Raw genomic sequence first — 20,172 nt, 5'->3', positions numbered from 1 at the left:
ATATAAAGATGCACAGACTAGCCATAAATCAGCACAGGCCGTTCCTTGTTTTATTTTGGCCGATGTCTGTTCTGGACTTGAACACAAACTGAATTGCTTTGGTTTTCTAAATTGTCATTTGTGTGGAAATATTACAAACTCAGAACACAGGATATTAACAGAACACAGAGATGCTGACAGAGCACAGATGCAGCAGCAGGCAAAATACTGTATATATAATAATGTCTTGTTTCATTTATTTATTCATTTTCTTTTGGCTCAGTCCCTCCATTAATCAGGTGTTGCCACAGCGGAATGTACCGCCAACTTATTCAGCATTTGTTTTATGCAGCGAATGCCCTTCCAGCTGCAACTCATCACTGGAAAACATCTACACTCCCATTCACACACATACACTACGGACCATTTAGCTTACCCGATTCACCAATACCACATGTCTTTGGACTTGTGGGTGAAACCAGAGTACCCGGCGGAAACCCACGCGAACACGGGGAGAACATGCAACATGGGGAGACATGCCAACTGACCCAGCCGAGGCCTCTTGTTTCAAATATTTTAAGTATTTTATTTCAGAACAAGGGACCGTGTACATTAATCAACATCCTCAAGAACATAAATGTACCCAAATTATCTCAAAGACAAAAAAGGCAAATAAATAAACAAACAAACAAATAACATTTTTATAATCCCTGGTCTTCCCACAATTTGTCTGTAAAGTTTTGTCTCAAAATACTCTACATAATAATACTCTAATATTGTTCCGAACACAACAATATATATTTTTTTATATATAGCAATTTATGGGGTGTCACGATGGCCCAGTGGGTAGCACAATCACCTCACAGCAAGAATGTCGCTGGTTCGAGCCCAGGCTGGGTAAGTTGTCATTTCTTTGTGGAGTTTGCATGTTCTCCCTGGGTTTGCGTGGGTTTCCTCCAGGTCCTGTTCCCCTACAGTCCAAAGACATGTGCTATAGGTGAATTGAATAAGCTAAATTGTCCGTAGAGTATGAGTGTAAAAGAGTGTATGGGTGTTTCCCAGTGATGGGTTGCAGCTGAAAGGGCATCCGCTGCGTAAAACATGTGCTGGATAAATTGGCGGTTCATTCCACTGTGGCGACCCATGAGTAATAAAGGGACTAAGCCAAAAAGAAAATGAATGGATAAAGCAATTTATTATTCCACTATGCTGCATATCAATATTTCATCAAATAAACTGAATGGTTTCATAAATAAATGTAACTGGTGGTCATTTTACACCTTCAAGACACTCACTTTGATCATGTTGGGATCATGTTTGACATGAGTTTGACATTTTTGGTGCTTTAAACCAGGGGTTCACAAACTTTTCAGCCCATGACCCCCAAAATAACAAAGCCTATGTCCCCCACTATTTTCTGAGGTGGTTTTAACATACAATTGTTGAATGCAATGCCTCACACACACCAATAGGCACAAAAAAGTGCAACAATCTAACTATATATACGTATACTATATTTTTTAGTCATTTATATTTCTTTAATTTATAATTAACCGCACCTAATGAGACTGGTCGGTACAATGTTTACAGCACAAGTCTATTCTTGGATTAATTTTGTAGACCACAACTGGAGCTCATCCTCCGTGTTCAGTCGCCTGTATTTATTTTTAATGTATTTGAGTGCTATAAAGGTGTCAGAAAGAAAAATCAATCTGTTGCAAATGATACTATTGCTGTGGGGATAAGTTAATGTAAAAAAACCCAGGAGTCACAATCCAATGGAAACCAAATTTATTAATTAACTTATTATTTGTATGTTGTTATTTAATTTAACAATTTTAATCTTCTGTAGGTTATGGATAAAATCTAGTAATTTTACAGTTAGTTAAAATTGATTCGATTTTTGAAATCTCGAAGCGACCCCCACTTTGGGAACCACTGCTTTAAACAATTACAATATCGAATATCTGAATGACTTTAAAAACAATACTTTATGTGCTTGAACTGAAAAAAACTACATCACTGAACTGCCAGTATTTTATGATGTCACAATTTATTGTTAAAAACAAAAGTAAATGTCTAACAAATGTCCAGTATAAAAATCTACTTTACTATGCTTAATACTTGTTCTGGATATGAAACAGTTTGTATTAAGCCTCATTTTCAGTGGGCCAAATAAAGTGTTCCTAACAAAAACACTGCATTCCCACAAAATGGCGTCAACAACACTAATGCCATTCCCGAAACCAGACCTTCTTTCTTTCGGGTGACATTATGCAAATATTTTTACATAGTGACGTAGATATGCGAGAGACAATTCAATCAAGACGTTTTCAGCAGGTCTGGATCATGTTGCTCTTTTAGATACAAAATAAATCCTCTTGTTAGGGACTTTAAACTGTAACTTTGCAGCAACATAACCAACTAAAGAAAACATAAACATGAAAATGCATCATTTGAGCCCCTTTCAAACCTCAAGACCAAATTGTAGTTGAAGAGAGAGAGACAATGGCTTATGCGCTGTGTGCTGAGCAGTGGCTGCAGCATCTTCCCATCAGCAGTGTTTAAGGCGGAGTTGGTGTAAATCAAAGCCGCAGAGGCAGCCATTGGAAGAACCACTCTGACATTACTGTGGACAGGCTGAGGAGAGACCAGATCTGCTCTCAGCGAGTGAGGGTTGGATATACAGCAGGCCGCAACCACACACACACACCACAGGTTGGCTCCGAGGACGTCCACACTTGCACATGTCTACTTCATGTTCCCAGCCGAGTCCATGTACAGCCACAAACATTGAGAAAAGCAGACGGCTGTCTGTTCATTCTCATATTATTTTCTATTTACCTTTATATTTATAGAGCATGTTTCTTTCCTGTGTTGATATATTACTTCCTATTGAAACAGGAAGTTTTGGACAGGAAACTTCTATTTCTGGGTATTGTTTATGAAGCTGATTTGATGCTTGTTGGTTGTTTGCAGAAGGTACTCAGGGGAGGAGCATTCTCATTCTACAGTACAGCACATTGGATAATATATTGTGTAGTGTAGGATGAGTCGTCAGTTTTATAAGTCGAGTTTTGCAGAAGATAGATACTGACATTTTTATATGCTTTACATCTGATAATGGCTCGTTTGTTTGAAATGTTTATAAAAAGGTTTCTATTGTCTTCACTGAAGGATTCATTCTAAGGCTGAAAGGCTATATTTATTTGAGCCAAAACAAAGCAAACAGATGTTTTCTGTTATTAACCATTGATGGTAATTTATTCCTAGGATGGCAAAGCTGCATTTCTAATCTTCAGTGTCAAATGATCCTTCAGAAGTTATATTATGCTTATTTGCTGATAATTTATTTATTGATTTTCCATCGGCTTAGTCCCATCAGGAATCCTCCACTTTTCCACTATCGTGCCGTACCGTTCTAAGAACAGTTTGGTATGGTTATGGTTCTTTCTCCACTGAGCCTGGAACAGCGCCGCACGATTACAAACCATTCTCAGCTTGGAATTCTCTGTATGGTTAGACAACTGTGCAGGGGTGCGTTTCCGAAAACCATCGTTAGCCAACTAAGGTCGCAAGTTCTGTCGTTACAAACATAGTTTGTTGATTTAGTGTTTCCCAAATCCGTTGTTCCAACGAACTGCTGTAGTTAAGCATGGTTCCCGGTTGCGTTCTATACCCAGTTATCCCCCCTATGCCCTATTCATTCAGAACGTTCCAACATTTAAACTTGGAATGATTTAAAGAAAAAAAAAACATTAAAATCATCACTCTTAGGTGTAATTTGCTTTCAAAGTATTTTTACAGTTCAGTTTTAGCAATCTCCATATTAAAAATTGCACTTCCTTCGAAGTGCACTTTGAAAACATTTATGACATTTTGAACGCAGCCGTGGCTCATGACGAAAGCTATATGTGACTATTCTTTAAAAGTGGAATTTACGTTACACCTCCAAAGCTTGTGAAAGCATAAATATATAGCATAGGTTAATGCTTTTAATTTATAGTAGGTTTAAGGTATAGTAGGTTTAATTTATAGTAGGTTTAAGGTATAGTAGGTTTAATTTATAGTAGGTTTAAGGTATAGTAGGTTTAATTTATAGTAGGTTTAAGGTATAGTAGGTTTAATTTATAGTAGGTTAGTAAAAAAAACAAAATAAACAATATCCTACTTAATAATAATAAAATAACAATAAAGATGATGATGATAATTATTATTAACATTATTACTTTTTTAATAAATAGTCTACTGTAAATTACAACCATAAACAATTTATATGATTTATATATAAGATTAGAGTGTTAGCTAAGTAGTTTTATGTTTTAGCATAGAATATGGCATAATCTCAATAATATTTGTAAAGAAAACCTATATTGGCCCTATATGTGCCGTTTACATATATTACAGTTAATTTAGAAAACGAGTGCATGTTTTTACTAAAACTAATATTGGATTTTTTTACGTGCATGTCTGTAAAACAATATAATTTTATATGAAAAATGATGGTAATTTTCTCTAAAGAAGTTGTTACTCTGCCCCATTTAGAGCATCATTATGGAGTGCAGATTTCCACAGATTTTCAGCCCATCATTGATTCTATTTATTTATATGTGTAAATGTGTGTAAACTTATATTCATTCAGTTTTTAAATTTATTTCAGTAATATTAATGACTAATGTGTAAATATTTAGATAATTTATTTACAATATAGTTTGTAAAGTAATATTTTCTGTCTTTTAGTAGAGATATTATATGAGAAACTCACTTTGTTTACCAAATAAAGTGGATCTAATTGGATTTGCATTGTAAACATTAAATAAAATTTTAAAAGGTATTATTTTTTATTTCATATATAGAAATAGGATAGGATTTAATTATAAACCTATATAATATTCTATATTAAATATTTATTATATTTAATATAGAATAGGTTGAATTATGACACTCCCAAAATAATTACGCATAAATCAGCAGATTTTTAACAAAATTCTTCGCAGAAATATCAAGAAATGTCTGCAGATTCTGTCTGGCCCTAGTTATAACTAACATGGTTCAAATGATGCATAGGATAGGTTCAGCCACTAGTTATGTTGTTGCTTGGGAAACGCACCCCTGAACTGTGCTGATAAATTCTGTATGTTGACGTTGCGGCTCTGTATCCAAGCTACAACAGCTGGCAAGAATGGAAGTGCGCTAGTCATCAGACAAGTAAACAACAACACTACGATTAACATAAAAAATGTCCGATACAGTTTGGTCTGTGGTGGAAACATTTGAGCTCATTGATTTTTGGGCAGAGAGAAAACTACAGCAACAACTACAAGGTACAAAGAGAAACGAAAATGTTTTTAAAAGTCTCTGGTGGAGAAAGAAATTTTAAAAAGTTACAAACCGTGCTGGGAAATTTTTTTAAAAAGCTTAAACTTACATATCGCATCCAACAGGATAACAACAGCACAAATAGGAAATGAAATTGTATCTGTGCTGTCTGGCCCAGTTCGGCACAGAATGGAACGGTTCAGCATTGAGAAAGCTTTGGCACAATAGAGGAAAAGTGCTTTTAGATATAATATAGCAGGATTCATTCATTCATTTTCCTTCGGCTTTTGTCCCTTATTTATCAAGGCGAATTTATTTAAAAACTGAAATATTTTTATAACATTTTAAATGTCCATATTGTCACTTTTCATCAATTGAATGCAGTTTTGCATTCACAACACACAAATACTGCATCTCTAAACAAACAATTTATGATCTGAAAGCTAACACTGCAATGGTACATTTAGGCCCAATCCCAATTCTACCCCTTAGCCCTTCCCCTTACCCCTACCCCTCATTTTGCGCACTCCCGTAAAAGGGGTAGGGGTGTCCCAATTCTCTTTAGCTTGAAGGCGTAGGGCTAAAGGCAAGGGGTAAATACCCCTTCGAACGAAGATTTTTCAGGACCACACTCAAAACCAAGGGGTAAGAAAATTTCCCAGAATACACCAGCCACAACGGCAGGATCGCTGCACCCAGAAGTCAGGAGATCCACAAATTAGTATTTTTTGTCATTATTACGAATTTTTACAACAAACAGACATGTTTTAATATATTCATAACCGCGTTTGTGTTTTACCGTCATGCTTTTTAAAAGAAACTCTAAAATAAAAGCTGTTAAATTTCGCGATCTATAATCCATAATAATAACTCCTGTATAGCAGTCCCACAACATTCTTACACTCAATGACACTCAAATACCCTATCAGTAATGTCTAGTGGCTGGGAATAGGCTTTTTACAGTGTCTGCTATAATGTTTATGTTGTTTTTGGTGTGGTTAATATGGCCACTGTCTAAATGCACAGTACAGTTATGATCTTATTGCCACATTAGATCGTTCATGTTCTTTTCTTGTGTTTACATAGGTGAATATGGCCACTGTGTAAATGCACAGTACAGTTACAATCTTATATTTATAACATAATATATGCCTTCAGTGATTTCCTGAAAATAAATACCAAAAAACAACACAACTGGAATAACTACAGCAGTCACGATCGTCTGATCTCATATGAAGCAAATATCACGATGACATATGATGACGTGTGCAGGTGCTGTAGTGCTGTCCCATTTCTTAGTGGTAAAATTTGAAGCCCTTCCCCCTCACACTCTGTTTCAAGGGCCAAGGGAAAGGGCAAGGGGTACAAAAGTAGAATTGCGATTGGGCCAAGTGTGCTTGCGAAAGAGACAGAATGTGCACGAGGTAGACGAGTGTGTGCGCGAGAGAGACCGAGAGCCTTTTAATGTTACTACTATTAATTATTATTACTAATACCACCATGTTTGTTGTTTCAAATAAATAAGCACACATTTGTTATCTGAATAACAAAATTGATTAGTTTAGTAGACACGGTGTATATATTTCAGAAGACGTTAATTAAGTGAAGTTTAAATGTTGAACTAATTTCGAGAGGAGCATGTGCTCATGATTGACCCAGCTGGTCCACATTAGCTAATCATGATCCTCCAATCAAAGGATCCCAAGTCACTATATATATCCTCATTTCCTCTCTACAACTATCTCCGTCTGGAAGAAACCCCCCTCCTCCCCTTCTTCCACCTTTATCAAGAATGGACGGCACGGTGGCCTAATGACTAGCACGTTTGCCTCACAGCAAGAATACCAATGGCGTTGGGTCTTCACTAGGCCATCTGGTGTTTCTGTGCGGAGTTTGCATGTTCTCCGTGTGGGTTTCCCCCGGGTTCCCTGGTTTCCTCCCACCATGCAAATGTGCTCTATATTATTGATAAAATAAGCCTAAATCTTTTTCTAATGTCTTACTCTCAGGAAGTTCACCTTGGCCTCAGCAGCGGGGGAGTTTCAGATCGACCTGAGCTCAGTCTCCCCTCGCCCTGTGAAAGGAGGGAGCCCTGGGCTCGAGGATACCTTGAGCTCAGGGCTCTCTCCCGGGACAGCACGCCAAACAAGCTATGTATAAATCGTGAGCTAAGTGTGAACTCTTGAAATGTACAGTGTTTTATGGCTCAGAATAAATAAAAAATGCTGTGATTTATATTTTTATTGTTTTACATATTTTACAGCTGTTATACAACAGCAGATTTTGCACTTTTGAATATAAACAGCTTACTTTCCATAAGTTGTTGACATACCACGTTTATTTGTGGTTAGTTTGAAAACTGCTCATTGATTTCATTTTTGAACAGCTGTTATGTTTTTGTTTTGTTTAAAATGCATAAAATTTATGGTTGTCTATAGTAGCAGTTTTTTGGTGCTGAGTTTCACCAAATTGATTCTGAATGATAATTCAGATTACTTTCATTTATTTCTTTGATAAAGGTTTTGTGTTTGTTGTATATTGTTGCTAGTTTTCATACTCAAGCTGTAAAAGAACATGTTTAAATACAACTTTTTTTAGACGCTGAAGCAACTTTAGTTTGGACTTTTTGTTTCTGAATAGATTATTCAGCTGGTTTATCACCTTGGGATATTTTTATTTTTGAACTTCTGGTCTGACGTAAATAAATTAGTGTTTAAAAATGACTTTATGTTTAGGTTTGTCTTGTGTTTTAGTTGTTAGAATACAAATCAATTAAAAAAACGTGAAGTTGATCAACGGTGTATATTTCATGCAGCACTGAAGTGACATTATAAGGGCATTAATGGGAGCATTAAAATGTTTTTTGTAAAATTAACTTTAAAATTACTTTTAACAGTAACACATTACTTTTTGGTGTAAGTTATTGATAAAGTAATTGAGTTACTTTTTGAATGAAGTGACTATTTCTCAGTAACTAGCACAACACTGCTTGTAGTTTAGAGTTTAAATACATAACAATGAATTTGTTCAGATAAACCAAACTCAGTTACTATTCCTACAAAAGAAACTCAGATCACAACTGCACGTCTATTTGTTTTCATTCACATTCACACAATGCACCCAAACACACCCAGTCAGATTCTTCCCCTCAAGGCACGCTCTAAACACCACTAAGGATTTGGACCAGATTCGAAGACTAGATTGTAAAAGGCAGAAAAGGGATATAAAAAGAAACCCTGTTCTCCACAGTGTGTATGACGGTGAGATTATTTTCGAGTTTTTACAGCCTCAAACTAAAAAAGCTCCATCAAAATAATCAAGGAGTCAAAAGGAGCAAAACAAGGAAAGCGAAGGGGCTTGCTAGTGATGGTTAATGAGGACCATATGCCTACCTTCACTGGTAGCTGCATTCTTTGGAGCTTTGGTTGATGTCTGATCCGTACTTGAACTCAGGTCGGAGGAAATACTGGAACTGCCTTTCCCTAAAATCACAGAGAACACCCCAGGACACGTCAGGACACCCGCACAAATGCAGAATCAATATTCGTCTTAAAAAGCTAATGAAAGAGTAAAATAATACACATGCACTCAGCAAAACTCTGTGTGTTATATATATTTGCTCACAGTAGACAAAACAGTGTATTAATAATCAGTAAAGAATGTATGATTAAAATAAAAAGGATGACTGTGTAATGTTCGAAAGAAATGAATGCCACAGCATTCACCAAATCACAGGATAAATGCCGGCCATTCTCTTTCTGTCCATCACAAACTTAGAATAACAAACCAGATGCCTCCCACAGATACTCCCCAATGGCAGAGGCTGAAAACTGAAGCTCTCTACAAATCACATTACAGGGAAAACCGAGGCCAAAGAAACACAAACCCAGCTAAACTCAAATTAAGTGTACAAGTGGTACTATTCGATTGAAAAAAACATCATATTATAACAAGACTATTAGAGTTACTAGAGGAGAACAAAAAAAACAACTTTTTTAGAGGGGATGATGACGTTACTTGGAAAGCTGAGAAGCCTTTTGTTTTACAACATCTGAAAGGTTGATTCCAAATTAGGAAAGATGTATCGTAAACCCAAGACTCGTGTTTCTTCCAATTTGGAATTTGATTAGCGTGTAACGATTGCTGTTTGTTTCTGATTTATCGACGCAGCTGATTACCCAGCAGAAAAACTTTTTAAAAACTTTATTTTAGTAAACAAAAACTAATACTAAGAGTAAAACTGTTTGGTAAAAAACATTTTAGTAACTGGATTTTTTTAATAATGAAAAACTAAAATTAACAATACCCAGCAAACTATTTTATGTAGAAAGCTTGGCTAAAACAAAGCTAAACTTGGGCTGTCAGTGAAAATCTGATAGACATCTAAGAATAGGCCAAAACTAGACTAGTCGTCAAATAGACGGATTAGACAGACTTTATATGTGTAGTCATTCATGTCTGTCTATTTGATGACTAGTCTAGTTTTGGCCTATTCTTAGATGTCTATTAGATTTTCACTGACAGCTCAAATTTAGCCTTGTTTTAGCCAAGACGACTATGTTAAGACGTCTATTAGACATCTATTAGACATCCTTTAAAAACAAAAAATGTTTGCTGGGCAGTCACTGAAAAACTAACTGAAATAAAAGAAGCAATTTAGCAAAAATAATAATCGTTTATGGAATTAATAAGGAATCATTCTGTGGTTAAAATCTGACCTGCGACTATTTAGAGATACATTTGTGTGCTTTTGGGTTGAGTGTCTGTTCAAATAATTATTTTTGTTTTAAAGGGCACCTATAATGAAAATCTACTTTTTTAAGCTAATTGGACAGAACTGTGTGTAGGTACAGTATAGTGTGTCCACAGTCATATTGAGGTGATATAAACACAATAAGTCTCTTTTTTTAATTTCCTAATGTTAAATAGGATCCAAATCCCTCCCATTTTGAGGCCCACCGCAACGTGATGCAGGAGTGCAGTTTCCCCACCCACCGAATTGATTGACAGCCACATGACTCCATAGTAAAGCGTATAATCATATCAACAAGATAGGACGTGCACAAAGCAACTGGGATAAAAAGATCTGTTTAGCTCTCTATGATCAGCTGCACCTCAAGAATAGGTTTTACAAGTTTAAAACGATTTTAAATCAGTGCATGTTTGTAATAAAGAAAAGACAGTACATAATTCATCACCACAGCCGCATAGTGTCAGTACAATTATAAAAGAAGATGCTTCAATCCCGGTTTGTGAACTTAAATCAGGTTTATTTTGTACATTAACATAAAGGATGTCCATACAGCAGTGGATATTAACATGTATCCTATAACATTTGCTGTGCAAAAACAATGCAAGGCTAAACATGTGTGCGTTCATAACGACATTGTGTGCGACTCACCGTTGCAGAAAGGCTTGAATTAATTCCACAACAAATACATCAAATAACCATTGGGACAGTTCTTACTGTAATAAGGAAGATCTGCTTCATTCTTGCCTGTCACTGTACTGTTTATCTATGTGGGACACAGCAGGAGAAGCTACACCCATCACAGTGATCTCTATGGCTGTTTCTCAATTCCAAGAATGCAGATAATGCACTTGCGTTCTTGTTAAGACCAGTCTTGCCAGGTCACCTCGGAAGAACGAACTCGGGAGACCACGAGAACAGAGAACACGTCCTGTGAGAAATGAGATGCTGCGTTCTTACTGATGGTCACATGACCATCAATCATTTTTAACAGAAATACAAATAAAACAAATTTTAATACGAATTTCAGCAAATAAACTCCCTTAATGTGTTTATGCCTCTATTAAGACTTTCATGTTAACGTTTACTTTGACTGTCTCATTTAGGGAAACTCCTGAGGTAAATAAGTGATATCTCTGAACTTTAATAATGAATCTATATTAAATGCTGCACTTCCCACCTCCTTTATTCAGTCGCAATGACTTCTGGGAGCAAGTTCAGTGCTCAAGTCTGTATCGTTGTATCCTTGATACCAAGAACACATCCGGTAACTTTCATGCATCCTCTGTTTTTGCGGTCTTGAGTCTGAACTTTGGCGGTTGATGATGTTACACGAGAAAACGAGGATGCAAGACACACGGCTACGGCTCTGACACACATGTGATAACCAGCTCATTTGCATTAAAGGTTCAGGCAACAAAAACAGCTACAATGTCTTAACATCTCAAATTTTCCAGATTCTGAAAGGTATAATAAATAATCTGATAGGTATTTTGAGCTGAAACTTTACAGACACATTTTCGAGAAAAAAAAGACGTATCTTACATCTTAAAAAGGGATAAAATAGGTGTCCTTTAATACTAGGAGATTTATATAAGAGTTGATGTAAGGTGGCAAACACTAAACATTGCTTTAGTTGTCTTCCTTTAACTCTCCTAAAAACGTGTATAAACTAAAACGACTGAAACTGAAAATAAAGAATGAACAAAATCATGAATGTAATGAACTAAAGTCAAATTTACATTTGTTAAAATAAAAACTTAAAACTCAACAACAATAATAACCATGTGGATAACTCAAGATGTAGGGGTGTGAAAGTTTCCTAAACACTCCTGTTTGTTTCTCTGGCACTTCAGGTCACACACGAGGCATGTTTACAGGCTCCACGAGAGAGCAAACACAAGCAGAGTTCGCATCAGCTTTGATTTGACCATAAATGGCCTGACCGATGGAGCTTCCACATGCTGAGAGAAAAATGTGTTTTGCTCTGTAAACAAACCTGTTTTTCACTAAATAGTCTCCTAGTGATATCACTAAAGACGTTTTAGGCCTGGCCTTTTATATAAATGATCGGTGGACCAAAAAGGAATCTTGCTCCGACACCAACACTGAATGTGACGTCTGATTGCATCACAAGCATTGTTTATTGTTCATTGTCTGTGAAGAATGTGCTGCGCTGCTGATGAGATTAATTGACTGAAGAAACGTTACATTGCTGGAATTCTACAAAAGTGTGAATGTAAATCATAAGATTGCCAAGAAAACAAAATCATTAAAGATAACAAGCACCAATTATGTTTATGGTACAAACTATGAATGCAGGGCCTATTTATGAGGAGCAAGGTGTTCACCGTAAAAACTATGTAGTTTATTCCTATTTTTATATGTGAGGTGAAAGACTATCTACATCGGTTCTAGGGTTGTAACAGTATACCTGCATTAGGGTTTGAAAGCTTTATCATATCGTTAGCATTTTTATATCCACGTGTTTTTAAAAAATTCAGTATGTTTACATGGACACCAATAATCCATAAACATCATGTAAACATAGATTTTTGATTACCTTAAAAGGCACATAGTTTGCCTCTTTTTTATGATTTAATATTAATATTATGGTTCTTCTGAGTGTGCCAGTTTAGGTTCAGTTTAAAACACAATTCAGATTTTTTTATTATAATGTGTTAAAAAGTGTCATGTTGGGGGCGTGTCCACAGTTTGCTGATTTAGGGGTGTGTTGCTTCACATGTAGACTAGTTTCGGCTTCCCGCCCAACGTAACAAGGGGGCGGGGCCATGAGCTCACCTGCTCTGTGTTTGCAACACAGACAGGCAGACTGAGAGAAGGAGCAGGAGTACAAAATCATATGTGTCTTTGTACAGTTTTACAGCCAACTGTGTGGTAGTTTCAAGTGCCGAGCTTGTACACAGAAACTAATAACCACGCTAACTGAATTAACTTTGACTGAGTCACCGGATGCGCCGCTCGAAGCTGCAGCACGGCACACCAGACACTATCTGTGGCGCGGCAGAAACATTAAGTGTGCCGAATCTTCGCGCCACGCATTTTTGAATTCTAAACATAGGTTTCTGCAGCGGTTCTCGGCGCCCAGCCGTCGACTTGAGTCTACCCTGATAGAAACCTATGTTTAGAATTCTAAAACGCATGCTAGTTAAGATCACAGGGAGCTTCTGGGATCGCGAGAAATGCAAACGGCTGAAGTATAAGGTAGACTCGATGAGAAGTACACATGTTTGCAAACCTACCTAAAGATACAACCAATAATTCCGCTTAGAGCGATAATGTGGAGAATATTGATCTTGTGTTGAGCCCAATGAGCCTTGCATCTAAAAATAGAGCTAGCGTGTTCCTTTAGTGATATCGCTTTGACTCAAACTGAAAATGGCGGACGTGAATCAACAAACTGACGATATGATGAAGCACCTGTCAATCAATATTGGTGGGCGGGGGGACCGCACTCCTACGTAAAGTTGCGGTCGGTTTGAAAACTGCTCCAATTGGTCCACCGTTTTTTATGTTGTTAAATTGAAAATTGGGTGTGCTTATATCACCCCAATAAGACAGTCTATACACCATACATGCACATATGGCTGTCCAAACAGCTTGAAAAGTAGATTTTTTACCATAGGTGCCCTTTAATACAACTAAAGTCATAATCGAACTAAATGGAAATCTGATTAATATGCTAATTTTAGTCGCATTATTAAAGTGCAGTACAGACATGTAAACACCTTAACCCTTCGACTTCCCCTCTACCAAACGGTTGACCATGTTTTTACCGTTTTAAATAATGACTGTTAAAGTCATTTAAAGAATGACCGTTTTAAATAATGGCTTACACACACAGCATTGCTGGTTTCCAAATAAATTAAACAAACATCCTGTTGCACTAATTCACTTGATTCTGTTTTTTTTTGTACAAAACAAAACAAAAAACAAGAAAGTATGCTAAATAAGGATCTGAAATATATTATGGAAAACCTTTTTAAAAAGGTGATTTGGTGTTCAAAAATGTTTTATTTTGAAAATATTTTTAAATAAATTGGTCTTACTCTTAATATTTTCAGATTTTTCATTGTATACAGTTGTCAGAAGTCAGAATTATTAGCCCCCCTGAATTATTTGCCCCCGTTAATTTTTTTTTCCCCAATTTCTGTTTAACGGAGAGATTTTTTCAACACATTTCTAAACATAATAGTTTTAGTAACTCATTTCTAATAACTGATTTCTTTCATCTTTGCCATGATGACAGCAAATAATATTTAACTAGATATTTTTCAAGACACTTCTATACAGCTTACTGGTTCGAGCCTCGGCTGGGTCAGTTGGCATTTCTGTGTGGAGTTTGCTTGTTTTCCCCGTGTTTGCATGGGTTTCCTCCGTGTGCTCTGGTGTCCTCCACAAGTCCAAAGACATGTGCTATAGGTGAACTGGGTATGCTAAAATTGACCGTAGTGCATGTGTGTGAATGAGAGTGTATAGGTGTTTCCCAGTGATGGGTTGCAGCTGGAAGGGCATCCATGCTGAATAATTTGGCAGTTCATTCCGCTGTGGTGACCCCAGACTAATAAATGGACTAAGCCAAAAAGAAAATGAATTAATTAATTAATAAGACAATAATATGATTAAGGTGTTTCCATGAGTTGCTTTTTGAATGTTCCTTACATGATCCCGTTTTACATGTTATAGCACATAGATCGATTAATGTCATTGCGTCACCACACTATCCACACTCCTCCAGAGTTTCATGTAATTTCGGGTGTTTTACTGTTAATTTGCAAAATTTAATAGCAGTTTGGCACTTTCACTTTCATTCAGGAACATTTCATGCATGCCCCCAAGACAAACAAGATATTGGATGTGAGCATAACTGCTGGAAGAGTGTAGTTTATATGTAATTTGATACCGTGCCATATCGGAAAAAAACTCTGTATTTCATGATGTAGGTGTCTGTGGTCCTACACTGACTGGGTAGGTGCAGAGAAGTCTTTAACAGTCTTTATGCAGAGACAGCTGTGTGTGTATAGACTATCCTGTCGCAAAATGAGGCAAAAATCCTTCACGATGGTAATAGATTAAGGTGTTACATGTCTGTACTGCACTTCAATAACGTGACAAACATTGGCATACTCCACATGTCTTAATCCGATTTCTGTTTAGTTTGATTATGACCTTAATCAGATTAATCAAAAATTGCTGTTTGCATGGCTGACTCTTAATCAGAGTATTGTGTCCAGGGTTATTTGTGTCCATGTAAACATACTCACTGATTCGTTCATTTGTGCATGTGCACATTTGTGTAGGGAAGATTAGTTTATTTTCGAGTCTTCTATCAGGTTTGAGTCATTCGTTCATCACATGAAAGACAGAAGCCAGTTGTATGCATTAAGAGCCAGAAAATATTTGATCCGTTCATCTCTTAAGTCTTCAGTTTTGAGTCCTCTCTACATGCTGTCATGTGATGAATATACGACTCAAAAACCCGAAGACTCAAAAGGTGTATTATGTCCTGTCATAGATGTTTCCAGCTAAGACTGTATGCATTGGTTAAGCTTATATGGAACTGTCAGTGTCAGGTGAACGAATGACTCAAATTTGAAGGCATGTCAGAAGAGGTGATCAGAGTTAATGATAGCAACAACACCAGGTAAACAATGAAGGATCCTTTTCTATTTGTTGGTATAGTAGCATTCTAGTTTTGGCTTGTTTGTAGTGTGGCTTGTGAGCTAGTTGTAGATGTATTTAGAAGCATCTCACATTTAAATATTATTTTGGCAAATTGAAGGAAATGACTTGAAAAAAAATTGTTCATTTCGATGAACGAGACTCAAAGGTCCAAGTCAGTAAAATGATCCGAATTTCCCATCACTAACGCTTCACTTCTTCCACTTCTGGTTGAATGGTGAGTTACAGACCAATATGACAGGTAAATATTACCATCTATTATATTGGAGTGTGTCTAATTTAATGATATATTATTTGACTTTCTTTCTTTCTTCCTTGCATTTTATTACAGTTCATTAGGACATGCCATCTCTTCATTTTTTGTCTGAATCCCAAATACTTCCAGTGTTTATCAATGTGGCTTTTTAGCGCTCTTCCCGAATTTTTTTTTCCAAAGGAAATCTCTTTTATTTTATTAAGATTTAAAGCTTCTATTGCTAATTTGTTTGTGATTGCCTTGAATTCCTATATAAGATGTTATCAATAGAACTGCACATATGTCGTTTTTCCTGGTTTAGCAATGCTGTATATATTTAGATTTTAATGCCATGCCTGTTTGTTTTCACGCATCACACTTGGGCCAACTCCTGAAACTTCCTGACCAACTTCCTTTAATGTCAACTTGTATTTATAAGTCAGTTCAACAATCATATACCTTTAGTTGACTCAATAATTGTTCAAACAACTCATTTTTATTAGTCCAGATGGCTTTGTCATGTTTTGTGCAGCTAAATAACAAATACTCATTAAGCCAACATTTCGCTAGTTGAATTTTTTACAGTGTACAACCCTATAGTCAGATCTGAAGATTACAGTGTCGCAAAAACAAAAAAGCCTTAAAATGATCAAATAATTATTGAACAAATTTTAAATAGAAGTCCTTTTAATATCAGTGCACTTTAGAGAAGCAAAAATCCCTTATTAGATTTACATTCGGACTTATAATTCGCTGTATTAGACTGGATCTCTTTGGATGACTTGTTTGGATTTAATAATGGTTGCGCTGGAACAGATCCAGAACATTCTGGTTTTTATTTTGAGCCCAAAAATATGGTCTTTGACAATGACTTCCTCTGTTGGAGGCTCAAATAGTCATCAAATTAAACACGAGCAAACATTCACTTTAATACATCCATGATGCACTAAAGGCTAATAGCTTTCATTTGTAAAAGAACAACCGGTACTCTAGAAATGAATGCATAAGTGACACTGGAATAAATATTAACATTTGAATGCATTTAAGCCACTCCAATAGCCCTGTTAATGGATTAACGTGCACATTTATAATTTGTAGGCTTACAAACTGCAGTTTTTTTAAATATAATGCATATGAATGCACAGAAACTGAAAATGACATTTTGCGACTCCTCCTGGCATTCCAACAATGAGCAATCATATTTTATAGTATATTTTATAGTATATTAGCTATTATCAGCAAATAATATCTGTAAAATACTGCTGAACTGATGTACTTAGTTATTATTGAATAGTAATAATAATTCTAATTTATATTAAAACTAAAATTATGTTTGTTTTTTTAACATTTAATTTTTTATCATTTCATTTATTTTTTAAAATGTATTATTATTTAATTTGTATTGTATTTATAATACAATACCATTTAAATAATTATACGACAATGAAATTATACAAAAGCAAATCAACAGAAAACCAGTAAAATACAATACAAATAAATTAAATTACTTTATAACAGAAATAATTTAATAAAAGCCAATCATTTATATAATTTGTAGCCCTGTGAATACAACAGAATTGATCTCATCTTACTGTGTTTTATTAAATTAAGTAAAGTGAAGGCCTAAGTAGAAATAACTCATCTAACCAGTAATAAACTGATCTAATCAGCTTCACTTTCTGAAAACCTCAGCTACAAAAGATAACATCTAAGATTGCAAAAGTTGATAAAATGTGAAATATGCTAAGTGTAGAGCTGAATGTGGGAAGTTCTTGGTTTTCTCACTGAATGCCAGTCTTGAGGGCCAAACCTTGACCTTCCAGAGAAATCTGGTGTGCTTTAAAAGACCACAACCCTCTCACACGGCCAAGAAGTCACTCTGTGAGAGTGAAATCTCTGGCATGAATGCTTACGGTTATTAGAAAATGATCAGTAGCAACCTTCAGCGTCCACCCTTTAAAAGGACAGAATCTGCTCTGCTGTCTATTCACTGCTGTGTATACCTGTGTGGCATATATTGCTGGATGAAAAGAAAAAACATCTAGAGATTTGAAGACAAGCTAAGATGATAGTATGTGATTCCCACTTTATTAAAGTACACACACTGTCCATTGATGGTTAGTTAGTAAAAACCACTCAGCTTGCATTGTGCAGTTGGCACACAGTGGTTTATTATTAGCTCCAAATCAAAACCTCTTAAGTTCTCATAAAGCTATATATATATATATTGTCTTTGATAGCATCACTTATATATGCAAATATGTTTAAGCAGGTTTGCTTAATAATAATAATAATAATAATAATTATAATTATAACAATAATAATAATAGGTGTATATAAAGCACTAAACATACTATAAATATTTAGATTTACTGTTTCACCTAATTATTATTAAGAAATTACTAAACAGATATTTTGTTTACTCAGCTTCTCTCTTCAAATTATTAATGGCCATTCTTTTAGCTGGCACTAACTTATCTCCAACTTAAAAACTGTAAAAGATAGTTTACCTAAAAGTAAATATTACCTCATAATTTATTAGCCCTCATGTGGTTTTAAACCTTTATGACTTTATTTCTTCTGTTGAACACAAAAGAAGGTAAAGCATTTAAAGAATGCTGGCTGCAGTTTTACAGTCCTGTGATTTGATTGGGTTAAGTATCAATACCAAAATCCTCAACCATTGAAAGCAATTAAGCATAACGAGACCATAAACAATTTCAGAAATGTACAATTGTTTTAGCATATTTTTCAGAATCCTAAAGTGTCTTTGTACTGCCAAGGTAAAGGTGCCTGCTCAAATATTAGTGTGATGAAATCATTTTTCATAAAAGCCAGACTGAATTATGCCCGCTCTGACCAACTTTAGCACTTAAGTATAGAATTGTAATTACTGTGTAAATGCGTTCATTCCACCTCTGTTCTGCATTCAAAGTTTAGAAGGAAACGTCAATGCCACTTCAAAAAAGCAAATAAATATGGCACTATAATCCATTATTGAAAATCATTGGCAAAAGGAGATATATAGAGCCTATCCTTGCTTTATACACTCAAAAAATTTGAAAAAAAAAAAAAAACTTGCTGCTTGTGCAAAATAAAATGAGTTAAAACAACTCAATCTCTTAAGTTTTAGGGGGCAACAACTTAAGTGTTTTATGCTCAATCCACTTGAATTTGTAAAAATTATTAATTTAGCTTAATAGATTTGTGTTGCTACAACATGAAGGAATAGTGTGGAACCGAGCGTTTTTTACAGTGTAGAATCGCCAGAAACATCAGAAAGTCTTCAACTCCCCATGTTTAAAGGGTACCTTTCCAACGTCTCGAAAGCTCACGCTGTGACACAAAATGACAACTATGAAGTACAATACAACAGAGCTCTCTGCAAGGCTACAGTTGCCCACAGAGAATAATGGGGAATCGTGACGTTGACACAACTATGGCTGCTGTACAGCGAGATTTAAGAGTGGAAAAGGCGCATTGTGTCTGAGAGAGTCTGATTCTGGCACTCACCTTCACTCCCGCTCTGTTTCCCATTGTTCGCACCCATCCTGAGGAATGCATAATCTACCGTCTGCGCTCCGAAAAAGTATCCATATGCGTAAAACACGTACGGCTTAAGAAAAGATGTGATGAATATCCGCCAAAGACTGCGTTTTAATACAGTTCGCTCCTGTAGTGCTGCTAGAAGAGTCGGAATAACGGTAAAAGTACAGCGCAGCTTTTAAGCAATCGGTTAAAACTCAACGCAGCTCCGCAAACCGCAGATTAAAAGCTGAATAACTTCAGATAAAGTGTCGGTTATGCATTTTCTTGATGTTAAGAGCTCTTCGTCTCCAGACAGCGCGTAGTCCTCCAGAAGGAGAGACTGGAAACCAGATACTGGTTGCGTCAGGATCGCGCACACGCTCTTGCTGAATCTGTTACCATGAGTTACTCCAGCGTCTGCCGCGAGCGCTTTGACCTAATATCCTCCTCTTTCCCGTACAGTAACACCGTGCCTGATGCTGTGGCAAGCTGCTTTAACATGTATTCTTTAACAATTAAATGTTTGATTATTTTATTTTATTTTTTTATAGCTAGTACTTGATATATAACAGCAAGTCAACTAAGTTTTTTATATGCCTAAATTCAGAGCTTTACATAAAGTGGTTTTAAATTGCATAATCATTGTTTTATATTATTT

The 20,172-nt window shown here is 35.9% G+C and overlaps 1 protein-coding gene across 1 annotated transcript in view; it reads right to left on the bottom strand.

The window, feature by feature from the left end:
- Window positions 1–19,924, bottom strand: part of fbxl7 (F-box and leucine-rich repeat protein 7) — a 100,773-nt gene extending 80,849 nt beyond the window's left edge. The window contains exons 1-2 of the mRNA XM_056474680.1: window positions 19,500–19,924; window positions 8,691–8,780 (exon numbers count right to left, since the gene is read on the bottom strand). Of these exons, the coding sequence (XP_056330655.1) occupies window positions 8,691–8,780; window positions 19,500–19,536 (127 nt within the window). The 5' untranslated portion in view covers window positions 19,537–19,924. The remainder of the gene's footprint in view (window positions 1–8,690; window positions 8,781–19,499) is intronic.
- Window positions 19,925–20,172: the final 248 nt, after the last annotated feature.

Source organism: Danio aesculapii, chromosome 2 (genome assembly GCF_903798145.1).
Source record: "Danio aesculapii chromosome 2, fDanAes4.1, whole genome shotgun sequence".
Classification (NCBI taxonomy): Eukaryota; Metazoa; Chordata; class Actinopteri; order Cypriniformes; family Danionidae; genus Danio; species Danio aesculapii.
Note: the sequence above shows the minus strand (reverse complement) of the source record. Positions and strands in the feature narration are given on the sequence as shown.